This window comes from Buceros rhinoceros, unplaced genomic scaffold (assembly GCF_000710305.1).
Source record: "Buceros rhinoceros silvestris isolate BGI_N320 unplaced genomic scaffold, ASM71030v1 scaffold18713, whole genome shotgun sequence".
Taxonomy (NCBI): Eukaryota; Metazoa; Chordata; class Aves; order Bucerotiformes; family Bucerotidae; genus Buceros; species Buceros rhinoceros.
In genome coordinates, this window is record NW_010404405.1 from 7,347 (window position 1) to 26,600 (window position 19,254).

The 19,254-nt window shown below is 44.8% G+C and overlaps 1 protein-coding gene across 1 annotated transcript in view; it reads right to left on the reverse strand.

The window, feature by feature from the left end:
- Positions 1 to 1,397: 1,397 nt before the first annotated feature.
- The window catches only part of SNX8 (sorting nexin 8), an 18,201-nt gene continuing 344 nt past the window's right edge, over positions 1,398 to 19,254 (reverse strand). Inside the window, exons 2-11 of the mRNA XM_010133392.1 lie at positions 13,054 to 13,244; positions 10,043 to 10,160; positions 6,946 to 7,067; positions 6,520 to 6,600; positions 5,529 to 5,689; positions 4,992 to 5,124; positions 3,840 to 3,908; positions 2,905 to 3,054; positions 2,347 to 2,496; positions 1,398 to 1,598 (exon numbers count right to left, since the gene is read on the reverse strand). Of these exons, the coding sequence (XP_010131694.1) occupies positions 1,485 to 1,598; positions 2,347 to 2,496; positions 2,905 to 3,054; positions 3,840 to 3,908; positions 4,992 to 5,124; positions 5,529 to 5,689; positions 6,520 to 6,600; positions 6,946 to 7,067; positions 10,043 to 10,160; positions 13,054 to 13,244 (1,289 nt within the window). The 3' untranslated portion in view covers positions 1,398 to 1,484. The remainder of the gene's footprint in view (positions 1,599 to 2,346; positions 2,497 to 2,904; positions 3,055 to 3,839; positions 3,909 to 4,991; positions 5,125 to 5,528; positions 5,690 to 6,519; positions 6,601 to 6,945; positions 7,068 to 10,042; positions 10,161 to 13,053; positions 13,245 to 19,254) is intronic.

Sequence of the window (19,254 nt, forward strand, 5' to 3'; positions counted from 1 at the left end):
CTGCTGATGGGGAAGTTCCCCAATGGGAAAACACTGTAACGGTTCCAGTTTGACAGCAAGCACTCATCCTTAACACGCTTCCTTTTTACTCACTCAGAGAAAATGCTAAGAGGCCAAGGCTCAAATTCCCTTTCAGCAGCTCCCGAGAACTCAGGATCAGGGGAGTCCTGTTCACGTGGAGTTTTGCTGCCTGCGTTTGCAGTTTGTTCAATGACCAGTTCCTCTGGAGAATATGCACCATTTCCCCTGAAGTAACGTGACATGTGAGTTTTGCCTTGTGAGGAAAAGTCACCAGAGACACAAAAAGTGAAACATGTGGAATGTTTAGTCCCTTTATCACAAGCACAAATGATTCCGAAAACCCCATGACCAAGGACCCTGCTTTTTTTAGAGAGAGAGAGAACCGTCACTTAGTGTCTTCTCTCCTTCACAAACACACTCCAATGCTACCCACAGCCAGCAAAAATCAATGACAGCAACATCCTGATAAATACTGATTTTTTTGCTGATGAACTTTATCAGCATTGTGTCCCAGCTCACTGGTGTAACAGGATACTTCATCTGATAGCAGACCAAAGGAAACACCAGCCTTCGGGTCAGCAGCTCTTCCATAGCCCTAGACAGCTACGCCACAGATGAACCTCCAGAAGAAAACAAACGAGCTGCCTTGTAGCTGTTCTGCTCCCATAGCATGAGTGGTTTGTAATTAAGGAGTGTTTTATTCAATTATTTTCTCATTTATGCTTGGAAAACTCTGAGTTCCTGAACCCAGCTGTCTTTGGCCTCAAACTGAAAAATATGAGCAAGTCCCTAAGGCTGCCCTGCAACCGTGAACTGGAACAATACAGCCTGCCTTGCCTCACCTCACAGGGAAATTACCATCACACTGCAGCACCAACCCCTTCCCAGCCGGGGCAGTGAACCCAAACACTTCATTTGTGCTGACGTCTGGCAGTAAGAAATCAAACCCAGACACCTCTCAATGGGATGGGGAACGCTCTCAGCCTCCCTTAGGCAGGCACGCACGCCCCTCACACAGGCCCTCCCAAGCTTAAAAGACAATCCACCTCTACCACAAGCGCATGCTTCACATACCCTGTTCATCTCAGCACTTCAGAGCCGTGCAGGTGTGGCAGCGTGTGTGCAGATAAACGTGACCGGAGGACTGTACAAGGTGCAGAGGCATCAGCAACAACTGCAGCACTCACGGCACCAGGTCACAGCCTGAGCCCAGGAAGAGTGCCTGCAGGATAGTGAAAACAGCTCCACCCCAGAGCATTTTGAAATTGAGAGATTGTCTTTGTATCTGTATGTTCTGCCCCACATCCAGTCTGTCTAAATCAGGACAGCTCAAAGCAGCAGTATGAAAATAAAAAAATTAGAAAAAAAAAAAGCTGTTTGGAGTATTCATTCTAACATCTGGAGGTAGAGGTCCCACCCCTCCCTTGATTGCACTTCTTGCTCCTTGAGAGATGCTCAGAGCATTAATTGGAGAAGAAGTTTCCCTCTGGAGGTGACAATGGTGGAGTTGGCATACTGCTAGATCCCACGAAAAGGCAGCTCAACTTCGGCTTCAACTCATTCCAAACTTTACTCATCTGTGAGTGGAAAAAGAGAGAAAACAGACGTGACAACCTGGAAGGTAATCACCTCACCACGCTGTATTTTCGCAGCAGCTTCAGAGTACTCAAAAGCATAACACAAATTTGCTGAAGTACTCTGGGGAAGTCCCGGGGACCCGGACTGTCCCTTTCAGACTGGTGCTCTAATGCAGCAATCTGAACGTTTTACTGAGCACACACGGAAGGGAGATTTCCCACAGCTTGCTCAAACTCCTGCCCTGAAGGGAAGGAAGGGCGCCTTTCCCAATATAACTACTTGAAGAAAGTCTCTATATGGGGAATACTGAAGCTTATATTTAGGGCTTAACAAAAGGGAGCTCTTGGATTTAAAGCAAAACCAAGGAAGTTTTTCTTTGCCATATCATTTCTGAGTAGCACAACAAAACCCAGATTCACCTAGCACACACACATCATCCATTACAGAAGAGCTAGTTATTTACTGGGTCTTCAGCTACCTGGAGGGAAGGCCATCTGCAGATGAGGGAAGAGGAAAAAAAAACAAAAAACCAGCAACGTTCTGCTAGAAGATCCAGTTTTTCAGAGGGGCTAGAGGTCAGCTTTGACCCTCATCCCACACTGGAAAGACCTCAGGTGACTTCCTAAGGAGTTACGCAAGAGCCCAGCTGGACAGATGCTTAAAGGAGGAAAGCCCACGGGTGAAAACAAGTACATTCAAATTGTCATTCATATTCTGGGAAAAAGAATACAGCCCAGAAGAACTCACCTCTTTGTGACCCTGGATCTGGGAGTTGACAAAGGCTCCCAAAATGTGAGACGTGAGAGGCAGATAGATGTGGATAAGCTGTGTCTCCTGATGCAGGCAATACAGAGAGAAGTAATTCCGCAGCTCCATGGTTAGGATAGCATTTTCTTGCTGAAAGAAGAGGAACTCAGTGAACTTCATTGCCAGGAAGAGGGTGCCAAGGCGGTTCTCTTGCAGTGGGAGAAAACAGCATTCCTCACTGCACTGGCAACTCAAACACATACCAAAACCCGAAAAAAGGCAGTTCCTGGACCCATTTGATACAGCAGCAACTGCCCTTTCCATCCTGCAGGCTGCTGCTTTCCACAGCGCTGGCACCAGGCCGTTTGCAGAAGAGCCAGTAATAAGTGTTGAAGAAAACAAACACGTTTTCCATGTAGCACAGCAGGCAGATCAAATTACCCAGAGCACTGGTTACCCTTTCAACCTAATGCCTTTCTGCAAACAGACCTGAGCTACACAGTGGCACCATTATAGGAGTCCAGCACCAGGCTCTGCTCTCCCAGGCATCTGCCCTACCTCCACAATCCGAGACTCCAATTGCTCCACCGATTCCGGTTCTTTGTTCTGCACTGTGGCACTCATCATCTGCTTCTTCATCAGGCTGTACTTATGCAATGCTCGCTGGTGCTTGTGCAATACCCCCTTCTCATGTCTTTCACACAGGTCCTTTATGGGAAAAAGGAAAACACAGGTACTTGGTGAAGCTAAGAGACAGCAAGCACGCAAGCCAAGCACATCAGGAACACAAACACGTGGTCACGCTTTACGTAACTTCTACATTGCAGAATTTTGTGCCTTTGTTTTCAAGAGGGTCAAAAAAATGCTGGCAGCTGAGAACAAGAAACAAAACTGCTTGGACCCAGACGAGTGCACTTAAGAGGCAATCTACAGCATCACTTCTGCCAACATTCTGCATCTTATCAGGCCTCTTATCTTTTGTGCCCTTCTCAATATTAAGTGCTGGCAATTGACTGTAGTAAGAGCTTGCCAGTATCCTTCTATTTCGGTCAGGCCTGGGAACGTCAGGAAAGGCTGCACATACTTCAGTAGGTGCTTCTAAAAAAAGTGCCTTTGACCTAAAGATTAGTATTGTCTTTCGTTTGTAACTGAGCTCCTGTCTCCATGAACAAATCAGTAGCGATCTAATTCACTGCTTTGACTCAAAAGCAGCCAAATCTGGAAAAAGACAGCTGATCCTCATGGTTCAAGCAGTCGTATTTTTTAAATCCTTGCAGGGTTTGCTGTTTGGCAAGTTCTCACCACAAGATGAGCTGATCGGCAGGGCTGTAGAGCTAGCTGTGGCCAACAGCCACTCCACTCCCTCTGCCGCATGCCCAGTTTGCCTCTGAACTGGCCTCCCAGACAGTTTTCCATCCACTTGGTGTTACACCCTCTAAAGAGCACAAGCTTGCTCTAAACTTTCTCACTGGCAGAAGAACAGCAGAGCTCACTTTATAGGACTGGAGTAAATCCAGGAAAAGGTTCAACTTCTCCACCACATCATTCTCTTCCTGTTTACCCTAGAAAACAAGGAAAAAGTACACTTTACGTAAGCCTGGCAAGAACCGACACCACAGTTGTTCACAGCCTTACACCACGCATGCCCTCCACTGTATTCTCCAGGGCACATCGACGCTTACAGAACCGCATCAAAAATCTTTCAGATGGCACTGGAGTACTTTAGTCTTCACTTTGCAGAACAAAGATCTGACTGGAGCAGAACAGCTTTTCCAAATGACTGATCATTTTAACAAGCAGAGTTAGTTTCACAGTCCTGTGTGTCAGCCCTTTCGGGGCTCTCTGCCTGGAATTTCTTGGTCTTGCAGATTCCTCCAATCTTTCATCTTCCCTCGTTACAAGATAACTAATCCATTAAAGCTATAAATACCTGCATGTTCCCCGGAATAGTTCATGCATCAGGAGGCAGAGATGAGATACCAAGCCCAATGTCACTACTTGGTTTTTATTTTACTAAATACTGTCTTTTCTTCCTTTATCAGTGGAGCTCTTTGGACTACAAACTCTGGAGAAAAAGACCTGGTCTGACTGATCTGTAAGAGCATGCTGAGTATTTTAACACAATGAGATGAAGACAAAACTATTACTGTTCCTTCCCTGCCTGTCACGTTCTCACATTACTTGAACAGTCACACTGAACACTTACACAGGAACATGGTGCTTCTCTCTGAATGACTCTCGTGTAATGTTTAAGTACATGAATGTAAAAATCTGATTCAGAAATGAGTTCTTCTGGATTCTCTGTAACAGATTAATAAGACAGAACCCAGGACTTTTGGACAGCTCAGTAATACAACTTGCCCAATAACCATTTGAAATTAAAAATGAAAGCAGACTTCTCCCTCCTTTCCCTTGCCCATTACCGTTTTTTCCCCCATTTAAACACACTGCAGCTTTTTCATTCCAGCTTGAAGAAGCAGGCTGGTGGTTCAGGATGGGACTCTGGACAACAATCTTCCTCTTAACTCTTTAAGTGCCTATGTCCATAGAGCTCATGATGCAAGATGAAACTCAAAGCAACAATGCACCTCCTTCATTTTACAAAGAGGGGAAAAAAGAAAAGAAAAAAAAATTGAAGAACTCACCTGCTGCACAGCCTTATCTGCCAGAAGCGCAAATTCAACGGACAGACCCTTCAAGGCTTGTTTCAGAGTTCCCCATGTACTACTATTCAAAGCAGCCCAGGACGGAAGCGGTGTAGTGTCTGAGCCCAAAGCACTAGGAGAAGATAAGCAGTATTCAAATCTAGGAGATTTCTGCTCAGAAATTCCACTAAGTAGATACACTGACTTGCAGAGAGCAGTTTAGAGCTCCAATCTGTCTAAACAGCTTTGCAGTGTGAGCTACTACTGCAAAAGCACAAATGCAAAGCTATGTATATACCGGGGGAAGAGACAGAGAAGGGAAGAAAGATTTTCTTTTCTCTCGCTCTGTGGAATGCAGCCTTCATGGAAAGCATGCGCTTGCTCCTTTTGAGGTAGGAAAAATGTTATTACAACCAACAGCATGCACTGAAATATCTCTTCTTACCAAACATTTTTGGGCAAACCTTACAACAGTTCTGAGTTCTGAAACAGCAGCAGAAATGTCAACATTAGCAAATCCTCTTCCTCCCAATCTACCTTAGCTCCTTTCCAAATATGAGAAGATCCGAGGCATTATCGATGGCTCGAGAAGCTATCCTCTCCGCTCGGTCCCGAAGCTTATAGAAGCTATTATAAATATTTCTGATGAGCTCTCTGCTGGCAGCAAACTGGGCCTGTATGTCTGCTGGAAGGAACTCCTGAAGAAACACGAGAGAGATCACTCACGGACAAGACAGGAGCACGTTCACATACGCTCATTGTGGGCACACCATGTAGTCAGCAGAGACACACGTTTCCCTCTTGTGCTCGCTCTCCCACACCTGAAGAGATTAGCTTCACAATTTAGGTGTCCAAGTCACCAAGCTCACAGGCTCTGATCTGATGCTACTAGTAACTGCCGGCCTGGCGAAGTCAAGCATGCACTGAGAGTTCAGCTCTCCCTGACCTTTGAATCACTGAATTGCTCCAGTTGCAAAACCTTCTGCCAGCATTGCAGGAACACAAACAACAACTTGCTTTAAAATTGCTCAACGAACACGGTGAATGTATTCTTGCGGCAGCACTAATCACTGGGATACACAGATTTACGGAACTTTCAGAGGAGTTAGTTACAACTTCACATAACAGTTCAGATTACTCTCCCACAGGGAGAAGATGACAGAGAATGTGGACATGAACACGGGGGGAAGACATGACTCTAGATAGTAGCTTTTAAACTGTGCCGTGTCTGCATTTGTTCGTTGTGCAAGTACAGGTAAGTACTGAGAAACACACTCTGAGCAGGATTTGTTGTTTAATCTTTAGCATATTCATGAACCAGCATTTAGATAGAAATATCAGGCCCTTAAGAGTCAAATATTTATTTGATATTTTCAACAAAATTACACGTTTGAAAGTCCTTCAGACTTTGGAAACAACTCTCTCCTACCTAAGGTCTCCATCATTCAACAAAAGCCATAACTGATCCACCTGGAAGAGAGAGCCATTTAAACCAGAATAATATGTTGCAAGAAATTCATGCACATACCTTGGCCTGGGTAGCTAATCTGCAGGTCATAAATTCATCTCCTACTCCCTGGACCAACTCTCTTAGCTTATTCTGTACGTCCTGGAGAAGATACAGAACCAAATGAGCATCAAAGAACTACATACCACACCGGCACTTCACACAGGTCTCAGATATATTGCAACAGGTTTTATCCAGGTTAGGTTTAGTTTAAAGAAAAGCATAAAAACTGTTCCCCTAAGAACAGTTATCTGTTTCAAAACACTATACTCCTGGCATTGAGTCAAATTACCTCCCACTTTCCAGCTGTAGAAATATCTGTGGAGAGAAAATTCTCCTCATCACGGGGAGCCACAACGTGTAGGTGAAAAGCAATTCTGAGCTCCGCGCCCAGCAAAGAGTTACAGGAAGATATGCAAACTCAGGACTATTGTTAAAAGTACTCACTGAGCCACTGAATGACAGAAAGAGTTTCAAAAGCACATCTTCTGAGAAAGGAGGGTGTCGAGCCACCAGGTTTATAAAACGCTTCAGCGCTCTCCTCCTAGATTCTATGAACTCTCGATCAGCTACAGAAAGAAACATTAAATTCCAATCAATGCACCACACATTACAGCTGCTCAGAGAGAAAAAAAGAAAACACTCAGTCCAAGAACTTCCTTGTACTTCTAATCCTTGCTATAGCACTGCAGCAAAACCAAGGAACAGATATCTATTGACCACCAGCTCCTAAAACAGACCTTTCGGATTGACCACCAGAACAAATATTCCTTTGAGTGGTTCTTTACGTCTTACTAAAATCCAGCACAGGTATCTCTGCGTGTGGTTAATTCCACAGGGTGGGTCAGGTAAGCAGGACAAACAACCAAGTGTAAGGCCTGCAGCCTCCACTGACAAACTGGGCATGCAAAGATGCTTCTTCCACAGCCGGTCCCCAGAGGGGACCTCAGTCTGTTTGGGACTCCTGGGAAACACAGCCCAACACGCTGCTGATTGCCACCGCACAGAGCAGCGCCGCTCGCAAAGACTTCACCCCACCAAGAACCATGGGGGTTTTGCTCACCATTCTGAAGAACTAGCTTCAACGTGCTGCACTCTCTTCTGTCCCACCTAGACGCTTTTAAGCATTTGGGGGCTAGAGAGAGAATAAAGGGGGTTTGCCGAGTTGTTGTTTCTAGCTCAGTACCCCTCTTTTTCATGCAAGCTGTCCAAAAGTGACTGGAAGACCCACTCTGCAATCTGCAGTATATCCACCCAGAGTCTGTCCTTGTCAAACTGAAAAAGTTGCGCTCGTCTTCCTGAAACAGGAAGAATTTCAATCTGGCAATACTGCAATAAGGCCGTAAATCAAAATTCCTGGAGTTTTAAAAAGAAAGCAGCTCAGAATGAAATTAAAGGAATGCTCCTACCCAGGACAACACTCTCATATCGTAAAAGGGTATTTTCTCTTTTTCCTCAGCTTTAGGCTGGGAGTTTGCTGGCTGCATGCACTCTCTGTAATAAGCCTTAGCACAGTATCACCCACAAAATTATTCTTCTGTCATTAGGGTTGCAGATCTTGATTTTGCATTGTTCATACTGCACCCTACGTGGAGATTTCTGAAGTTATTGACACACTTCCGACATGACCTGCCTCCATTTGCTGCTGTCCTCCAAAACAACCAGAGAAGATCAATTGTTCTTCATCTGACAGACAGATGAAAGCAGCCCATCATGAAAATAAGGGTATAAAAAGCACATGGCTTTGCCCATCGAGCTCTGGGACTAAGGAAGTTGCCAGAGTCACACACTGTACTGATTCATCAAACCCTGGGTCCTGCAGCTCCATTTGTCAGTCCATTAATCTCCGCAGAAACAAGCGCTATCCGTTCCATTTCCTTTTTCCTGTTTGTAGTTTCTATTAAGACCACTCACACAGCTTTTCTACGCGCAGTCACTGGACTAACGGCAATCATCGCTCTCTGCTTTAACGCAGTTTTGGACTCCACTGGCTCCTAGCGCAGTCTGGGAACTAACCCTATGCAGTTCTTTGCATAAACATAGGTATCTGTGGGAAGAAATGGACTGGTGAATGCACAGAATTATCAACACACTGGAGACTCAGGGGAATAACAGTGACTGACAAATAACATATATATTGGTGAGATGAGCCAGAGAAGGTCACTTTGCTTATGCGTGTTGCATGAAGTGGAAATTCCGGAACTTCTGACTGAGAACACTGAAACAGGTGAAATTCAACAGATGGGTTTTCACAACCCCAAAAGGTCTTCACAATTCACATTCCATCAGAAGAGCATATGACCACTCAAGTTTTTCAGCATTGTATTTTGCTTTGTTCCAGTTCACTGTACACCTCACTCTGCTCACTGTGTACCAACTCCCCTCTACTGTAGCCATATCTGGACTCCTTGACTGAAATCAGTTACTACTGAAACACAGTAAGATTAGCAGCACAGGCAGGAGACAAGACAGTGAAAAGCTTGTTCTTTCACGGATAAAGTATAAAACAAGACAGGATTTTACACAGTTACGCAACATTTCAAATAACAAATGTTTCAAATCAGTGCCAGTATTTCAGATTAGTGAAAACTACCTGAAGGAGCTTTGATGTGTTTTCACCCTTGGGATACTCCACCAGTTTCTATTCTAACAGCTAAAACTTACTTGAACAAACTGACACTGGCTCCATCCTCACTTTTCAGTTTCTGGTTATCCCAAGCAGAACAAGCAGCTCTTCTTTAAAACAGGAGAACAAAAAGGGCAATAGCTACTGTAAGCAGTTGGTTCACCTGCCAGAACGACACCATTTGGTGCATAAACTGAGAAAGCACAACTACCGCTGCCTGCACGGTAACACCTCTGTGCGAGGTGATCGTGTAACCAGCAGCGCTGGAGCTGTTCTAACATCACTGCTCACCAGTCCTTTCGAGGTGTGTGTGAGGTCAGGACCCTGCGCTAACTCAACGGGATCAAACATGTTCTCACTGGAGAAGCAATCTTGCTGGTTTTGCACAAACAGCTCCTCTGCAGTTTTAAGCCTTTTAATATTAATTTTTAATGTTGGGGAGGATTTTACATCTTTACTTGTCTCTCACTATAGAAAAACAATGGGATGTCCACAAATCTCTTCTATTCTGACCTTTCAGAAACACCTCACTGCAATAGGTACTGCAGCTGTTCAATGGCATGGTAGAGATTCTACAGTCGTAGCACTACAGCACTGATCACCATCACCTAAAAAAACAATACCTGTGACTCCATGATCTTCTGTAAAATTACACCTCAAATCTTACCACAAAAATCATTCAATACTGAGCTTCCACGGAAAGAATCCACACTGAAATTTTACATTAATATCCTCCCTACAGGGAGTTTCTACGTTGGCAGTAATTCACACCTCCAAATTGTGTACTATAACCTCAAAGTTGTTTTCTGAGCCAAGCAAAAGCAAAGACTGTTGGTCTTGTAAACATTTATTTTCAACAGCATCACCACGATCACACTTGCACCACAACCCTTCCGGTCAATAAAGACACAGGTTTACCTCCCAGCATCCTCTTTGGTGGAAGTGCTGGCACCATACGATACGGGAACTTCTGAAGCAGCATCTCATGGAACACCACAAAATCATTGTATCGCCTGTAGACGGAGCATCTGAATCTCTGCAATTAAGGAAGGAAGGGGAATAAATCAATACACAGGCTGGACAGTCAGCAGCACTCCATCATTTTTGTAGCTGTCAAATGCACTATGAACAAAAGGAAGAAAAGAAAGAAATCGCTCTCAGAGACTGCAGAAATGACATTCTTCAGAGGCCTTGTGGTGGGAAGGAGGGAGAAGACTCCAAAGGCTGCCACCTTTTCATTATGAATAGAGATGCCATTCTTCCAACCACAGCGTACTGGGTTTGCATGGCGAGGTTTTGGTAGTAGGGGGGCTACAGGGGAGGTGCTCCAGGCACCAGAGCGGAGATTCCCCTGTAGCCCATGATGAAGGTCAAGGTGAGGCAGGTTGTGCCCCTGCAGCCCACAGAGGTTCACAGTGGAGCAGATCCACCCCAGATTGGAGCAGGTGGATGCCCAAAGAAGGCCATCACCTCATGGGAAGCCCGCACCGGAACAGGCTCTTGGCGGGACCTGTGGACTGGTGGAGAGAGGAGCCCACACTGGAGCAGGTTCGCTGACAGGACTTGTGACCCTGTGGGAGACCCACACTGGAGCAGTCTGTTCCCAAAGGACTGCACCCCATGGAAAGGGCCACACTGGAGCAGCACATGGGAAGGACTGCAGCCCGTGCGAAGGACTCATGTTGGAGAATTTTGTGGAGAACTGTCTCCTGTGGGAGGGACCCCACAGTGAAGCAGAGCAAGAGTGTGAGGAGCCCTCCTCCTGACGAGGAAGGGGTGGCAGAGACAGTGTGTGATGAACTGACCACAACCCTCATTCCCTGTCCCCCTGCGCGGCTGGAGGGGAGGAGGTGGAGAAAATCTGGACTGAAGTTGAACCCGGGAAGAAGAGAGCAGTGGTGGGGCAAAGGTGTTTTAAGATTTGGTTTTACTTCTCATTATCCTACTCTGATTTGATTGGCAGCAAGTTAAAATTATTTTTGTCCTCATATCGTCTGTTTTGCCCGTGATGGTAATCGGTGAGTGAGCTCTCTCTGTCGTCCATACATCAACCCAGGAGCCTTTCATTCTATTTTCTCTTCCCTGTTCAGCTGAAGAGGGTAGTGATAGAGTAGCTTTGGTGGGCACTTGGTCAACCCACCACATATAGTCCTTTTGAGAGTAAGATTTTCAGCTAAAAATGTCAGTCAGATTTCATTCACACACAAGATGAAAAAAGACTATGAAATGGAGAGGAAGAGTTTCCCAAGAAATTACAAATATCCCTAAAGCTGCTGTGGTTCCATACCATTGCCCCTCAAACTCTCTATCTTCCAGATTAGACAGGACATTTAGAAATAGTGCCGACAGTCTTAACATGCTCTAGAGAGCTCTTTTTTTGAAGAACTGCACATCCCCGAGCTCTAGCTCTTAGGAACTCTCTCTAAATCAGTTTCAAATCCAGGAGGTGGCAGAACAGTCTTAGATCATGTTAAGTATTAGCTCAAGTGACTGATGTTGTAAGTGAAGCTCACAAGAGAAAACCAGACCTCTCACTGATGTTAGATCTATAAACAAAGATTGAAAGTTCCTTTAAAACCTTAGTCTTTCGCTCTGCATTTCTTAGATCAATATGTAGAAGAGCCTATGGAAACTGTTCTTTCATTTGAAAAGGAGTTAGGTAGCAGCTAGAACAAGACCCTTAGGAGGTAGAAATTCTTTTAAAATATTAAACAAATAACAACTCCACAGCCCCCACACACTATTACCACAGATTCAACTACTGGAGCAGCTAATAAGACAGACTACACAACACCACACGCGTTCTCGCTACATTTGCGCTGCACATCATCCACCACTTATTACAGCATTATTTTTGAAAATAAAGCAACGAGGCACATAACTGGAGCACAATGGACACAGCCCCTAGGGCCTCCCTCTGTCTGCTCTGAAATCTGATGATTTGTGTTGCAGATCTTGGATGAAGCTCAAGGCCAAGCTATGCTTTTTTTCAGTAAAGTATCACTCTACAGTAGGAGAGACGACAGCAGCTGAAAGGAATTGGTAATGGGTTCCTAACTTCGAAACCTAGAGAGATGACCAGGGTCACTGAGTCCTGTGCCCTGAAATCACAGACAAAAATAAACATGGAGTCCTAGAAAGCCCACAGAAGCATTCACTGTGTCTGCCCTTTCGCCCTTGCAACAGTCACTGACAAACTTACGGACATCTATCTAAAACAGCTGAAGCCCCAAATGTCACTACAGACAAGCAACCCAAACGTGCCTCTGAATACATACAACAGCGACTACAATAGTTCGAGTGCTACTCAGTAACTGATGCTTTGATGGCCTAGGGGATGTAAACTGCTCTTGGTTTTCCTTGAAGAGGATAGATTTCCATCTTGAAAAAAACATACAAAAGCTCCTGGAGAACTATTTCACTGGCCACTCTATAAACTAGAAAAGATACATCACCTTCTATCTTCTCATGTACCAAGAGAGGAACCTACAGGTCAGGACTGGGAGCAGCCTAGACTCTGCCGAAGGATTTGCAGTACCTTTTCTGTTATAAAGGATTTCAGTTTAGCTCTGCCAACACTTTCTTCACTACCTCAAACTCATTTGACATAGCCAATCGCCTACACCAACCCATTTCGAAAACATCCAGTTTGCCACGTCACACATCTGCTGTTGTACAGAGCTCAGGTTTCAAGCACATGAACTAGCAGAGAACCCTTCAGATCTCGGTTCGAAGATGCTCCACATTGCAGAAGCCCAGGTCAGGAAAGCACAGCGCTACCACATTACGAGTAAGCCGATACAACTGGCCTACTCAGAACCAGCATCACCCAACACATCTATCAAGCAGTCAAGACTTTGCCAAGAGCAACTGCAGAGATATTCTCAAGAGGATACACCCTCACTAAACCCAGTGCTTGTTCACATTACCTTGCTGGAAACCTCGTACTCCACATGTTTCAGAAAAAGGCCCTTCTTCTCAGGTATAAGCTCCACCTGCACACTATCCTTGCTCAATAGCTCTTGTAGGGTGTGGGAAAGCAGCAGTGGATTTCCCTGGGGCGCCTGCATTAGAAACTGTTCCGGTTCCCTCGGTTCATTTACTGGAGGCTTTGCCAAATCTAAAAGACAAAAAGGGAAAAACAGTCCAGTAGACCTGATAAGATAAAGCAAAAGAAGTAGCCTTAGAATATTCCGTTCCCTTGCTCAGTGCTCCCACAGTAGTGCAACGCAACCAGGACAACAGTCAAGCCACTCCCCAGGGAGGCTATGCCACTTCACACACGTTCAGGACATTGCTACTTCCCTCTTCGCAACACCCAGGAGCGTCACCAATTATCCCGACTCAGCAAGACATCTCCACTAAGCAAAAGGAGAATCACAGGCCAAATTTGTCCTGTGAATCAGCTAAGAGGCCTGCATTTCCTGTCTGTCCAGCTCCCACCACAGCAGCATCTGCCAAAACGAGCAAAAGCCTAGCTCAGCACTTTTGGATCCTGCCTAGAACAACTCGTGGAAGGAAAGAAAATGCGTTATTTTACTGGGCTGCAGAAATTTAATACATTCATTTTACATGTCAATGCAAAGGAAGGAGACACTTCGTTTGACACAATTTTATTAAAATCTGTGACAGTATGCGAGAGCAGGCGTGAATTACAATTTACTATGTCAATATGTTTAAGTTCAAGAGCAGGGGAAAAAGGTTCCTAATAAGGGCTACCAACCCGAAAATTCCTCGATGACAGCAAACACTGTCAAAATCCTTCAAACATACTTATTCCACTATTTGTAACTAAAAACTATCAGCTTTTGACAGGGAATTCGCCCACAGCTGGACAGCTTTGGACAGAGAGATTCTAACTGATTCCCGGCCAGATGCACAAGTGAAAGAAGATGTCTCTTCAGAATACGGCCCTGGAGGACAAACTACATCAAAGAAGGGGCAAAGATGATGATTCGGAGTAGTCTTATCAAACGACTGACTGCAGTCCATTATCTCAACTTCATAACTACTCATATTATATGACGGTGAACTAAGCTTATATTGGTTTTCAAAGCAATTCCTTTTTTCTACCCATTTCACACATCAGAAGCTGTGAAAAACGTGGATATGATCCTGGAATCTATTCAGCCTGTACCTGAGATCTGTTCTCCAGTCTGGAAGAGCTGGCTGGTTTCCTCTCTGTACAGGTCTGTTCAAGAGGGATACTGGAGCAAGCTCTTTTACAAAGCAAGTCGAACCCACTGACGAGAAGTTACCTAGCAAAGCTAGGCAGTATTGATCATCCCTTCTTTGCCATTGTGGAGAAGTTACAGCCCTTCTTAAACATACGTCTCATTTTGAGAAGGCAAAAAGACACTGGAGAAGCAAGAACCACTTCTTTAAGCTTTGATACATAGCACAAAAAATTGGTAACGGCATAAGAGATTAACTTAGGGCAGGTAAGAACCCATATCCTGAGCTTGCAAGCCCTGACCTCCTCCTGATAAGGATTTCCCACCTGTTCCTTCATGAGGTTCAGGCCCTGATAAATGGGGAAAACAGGTAATCTCAATTCCTCAGACAGACAGCTTCAGAATAGACACTTCGTTCTCTGTTCCGTAGAACGGCTTAAGGAAACCAAACCAAATCCAGGACAAATGACCTTATCCCACATGTTTCATCAGGCTTTGGATTCCTGCTAATGTGAATCAGAGAAGCAAGTCTTGACAACTCTGCTTTAACAGACTAACGTATCACCTACTAACCCCACCTACAAAGCAGCTTCGAAAGAGCTCCAGCTACCTGCTAGAAATCTGTGGCAAGATAACGCAAACGAATTCACCAGTGACACGAGATACCACTGGATAAAGCAATAACATGGTTGTGTAGCCACTTTTCAGAGAGATACTGAACTGAGAAGGAAAGGAGGAAACAAAATTCAGAATACTGATAGTGAAGCAAAAGATTTGCTAGTGTAGAATAATCCTTGCCCACCTGACCTTTCATGAGGCAGCAAGGTACAATAAACCGCACAATCAAGAGGATGTGTCAAAAAAAAAGGGACAAAAAGACCTCTAGAAAGCACAAGACAAGCCTTGTTCCCCAGAGCAACAGTTCTCTGGGTGCACACCCTGGTAATTTTTGTGTTTAATTGCTCAAGACACATGAGTGAAATGCAACATGACATAGAGTTGGTTACTCCTCCAATGCACACAGACACACAGGGAATTCCACAGTCCTCTGCAACGATAAGCCACCGGTTTGGGTTGCAGAGGCAGTCACTGCAAGCTGGCTCCTGAAGAGGGGCTACCCCAACCACAACCCACCTTCCTCCCCAAGAGCAGTGTCAATCCCTGCCGACACAACACTCCTCCTGCCTGTTGATTCACCCTCCCTGCTTTCTATCCTCCTGCTGGCCAACCGACAAAGCAAGGCTTTCACGGCACTCGCTGTTCCCCAAACTGGGACTCAGCACTGGCCCAGAAACTGCCGACACTCCCGCCAGCAAAAGACAGGTACGGGGAGAAAAGAATTCCAGGATGAACCATGAACCCTTCAGTACTTCACCTCCAAGTCCTGAAGCCATGATCAGCCAAACGGACACTGAGGACTCTCAGATTTATTACAGTGATCCAAACCCACATCTATCCCGTAAAGCGACGACAGAGTGAAGCCCCTCAGAGATCTAGACAAGAGTCAGAATTCCTTTGACAATGCACTCCTTTCATTCGTCAAACTTCTCCAATTTTCATCAAGCTGTTCTCTGAATTTGCTTTCTAAAATTCACCTGCAGGAAATACCTTCTCTTTACCAGCAGTTCACACACTCGGCTCTTCCTGAAATATCTGGTAGCTTCTTTAGATACCAACCTTGTCTAAACGTGTGAAATCATACAAATCAGACAACCATATCAACATGTTTGAATAATTACTGGTTAATTAATAATCCCAGCGTGTTCCCTATCAACAAGGCAGCTACCCAGAGTGAATTTACACCCTCAAACTCCGGTCTGAGAACATAAGACTAATTTGGAACAGCTGTTAGAAAACACTTACCGTGGCATTAACACCAACCCTGCAGAGCAAAACATATTGAAGCCGTTCTTCAGCCTATTTTTCATTCTACTACTAAAGAGTCAACTCAGGAACGGCCTCAAGAGCCCTGGCCAGGAACGGTGGATAATAGTGGGACCTCATTGGTATGAGCTCCTGTGTTCAACCAGGAAAAGGATTTACATGCATTGTAACAAAACACTTAATGCTTCCCATCACGCACGCCCTGCTGGAGAACTGCAAATTTTGAAAACGCTCCCGTTGATCCCAGCAGACCATTATCTAGTAAAGTTTATGTACATAGAGCAGCACGTGAATACAGAAACGAGGTACAGGAGAGTCCACTGGAACACAGGGAAGCGGACAAAACACAAACCAGCTTTTTTTGTGCTACAGCGGAGTTCTCAATCTGTTGTCAATAAGATACCAGGAAGTTGCCTGGTGTGACTGAAAACAATTTGATATAAAAGTTAAAAATAATGCATTTATGCATACATATGCAAACAAGAAGACAACAAGATGACAAGCAACAGAAGTTTAGAGAAGCATTCAAAGCATGGCCTAATTTTTGTTTGGTCATAGAAGAAAACAACAATGAAATCACTGCATAGCACTTTCTTTGTTTGTATATAACAAGTCAGGAAGCCCTTGGACTGAAAGGAGTGAGAACCTTACCAGAACACAACTGAAACAGAAAGCTTCGCTACTTACACCACCCATTCCACGCTCCAGTCAGCACCCAACGTTGGTACAACCAGACAGTAACCTGCCCTCCACAGAGTTACCAGCTTCCTCAACCAAAATGTCTAAACTCAAGGATTCAGGAAACCCAAGGTAGAGTTTCTGATGAACTGCACAGAGGTTTGACACGTGAGCAAGCGCATGGAGAAGGGCCATGCACAGGCTGGAAGCAGAGGTGGTAAATCACAGTTCCTAAGGGTCTCCCTTCCCTATTTAAGGTCTGTGAAACAAATCTGGATGCCTTTATCTCCATCCAGGTGGCTGCTATGAACAACTCTTTACCACACTAAGTCCTCATCAGCTACATTTATTAGACACACTTAAGTAGAAGGTGCTCTAGAGTTACTTGTTACATCCCCAGCAGGTTTTCTAGAAGAAAGGAATCAGAAAGGAAGCAAAGCCTTTAGGAAACATAGCTAAGATTTCTTCTCCATCCTCACAGGTCAGGGCCGTGCAGAGCAGAGGTGATCCAGCTCACAGGAAACGCAGGGGGGTACCAGGACTGACTCTTTATGTACACAGATACCTCAGATCTCTCCCTGACAAAAATGAGGGCTCCACTACAAGGTCCTGGGCCGGGAACACCGCAGCAGCAATGCAAATATCATTCATCAGCACTTCCCTTTCCTTTCTGTCTGCTCACGAAAAACCTCAGGAATCATGGAAATGCCTTTCCCTCTGATTGTGTCAAACACATTCCTCCGCAATTCCAGAATTCAGCGCCCACGTCGACCTCTCTGAAAGCTGGTGCAGATTCCAACTACAACTACAAATAGATTCCCTTCCTCACTTTTTTTAAACTTCTTACATAACTTGAAATCCCCTAAAGACCACAAAACAAAAGCCACACACACAAAAAAACCCCTAAACTTTCTTCCTGCTAAAGGCTCTATATACTTTTTGAGACAACTGTATGCAACTTGTTTGGGTTTTTAAAGGAATTTTAAAGCACACAATGCTTATTTAGAAAGGAACAACATGAAGAAATCAGTCTATTCTATCTAAGAAAGACACACAGATCTATGTTCAAGGGGGAAAAGAGGTCCGTATTTCTTACTAGGTGCAAGGGAAGGAATCGTATGTGACAGAACAAAGAACTCACTTCAAGCCTAGTGCCCTGTTCTTTCAGAGGTGCCATTAGATCATCGAGCCATCGATGAAGGGACTTCCCAAGTCAGGGAGCACAAGGAACACATTCTGTTCACCAGTCAGCCACAGAGCCACAGTCCCAAGCTGTAGCGGACACAACAAAGTGAGATCGAGCTACACATAGTGAAGCAGTAACAGGATTAGAGAAGTCCATCGAGGAACGTTCTCAAAGACTACAGAGGCAAAAAGTCAAATCCTCACCAGGGCAGTTTCCCAGCTCACAATGTGAAAATGTCACTTTTCACATCCAGCTCGAACAAGGAAGTTAGAAATGTAAAAATTCACACCCAAAAAGGTAACCCGACAAACAATAACACATTCAACTAGTCTCCAGGAAACTTCTACAAGGGCATTTTAGCTTAACGACAAAACCGCCAACTTCCCACGCTCATCCTTCCCTACATGGGTCAAGAAAATCTCATCAGAAGAAACTGTTCATCTTCTTGTTTTGCTACTCATCTTCCTTGCATATTCCTCACCCTCTTAGTTACACTGGGGAAAAACTTGACCTTAGCATTCAAGCATTAAATAAGGGGGTGCCACTCCACGCACTACAGCCTCCCAACGGTCTTTTCACTTGTGGTATAGTTAGAACAAGCTCATTCACATCTCAAATTCTGTTGAAAAGCAATCAACAAAGCTCCTGTGGTGCCTCACCTCCTGTCTGTAGCCGATACATTTGTCTCCATCAACCTGCACCAACCCACTAAACCAGGAAGGCTGTGAGGGAAATCAGAGCGGTTATGTGTAAATTCTACCATCTGCAACTGGTACAGCCCTCCCTGCCAAGCCCTCCAACAGGCTGCTCACGCAGTTAAAGATTTACGGCTAGAAAAGGAGACAGCCCCCTCCCTCCCCAGCCAACACACCTGGATTAGCTCCCTGCAATCATTGCAAAACAGGCTCAAATGGGAGCAAAGGCAAAAAAAAAAAGTCAATAAAAGTGACTTTGCAAAACTGGCTTTAGTGTATTGGACGTTATCCATTTCTATCTTATGCCGAAGTACTTCCAACTCTGTAAAATAAAACAGCATGTGCTGACACAGGTGGGCATCAAGGGACCCTGTCAGGACTCTCATTACACAGATTTAGAGCCTCCCAGAATATTCACGGACAAGCTACCGATCTCCAAAAAAGCCACGCATGGGCGCAAAACTTCGAAGCTCACTGAACCTACATCATGATGCTCAGAATAAAAACATTCCT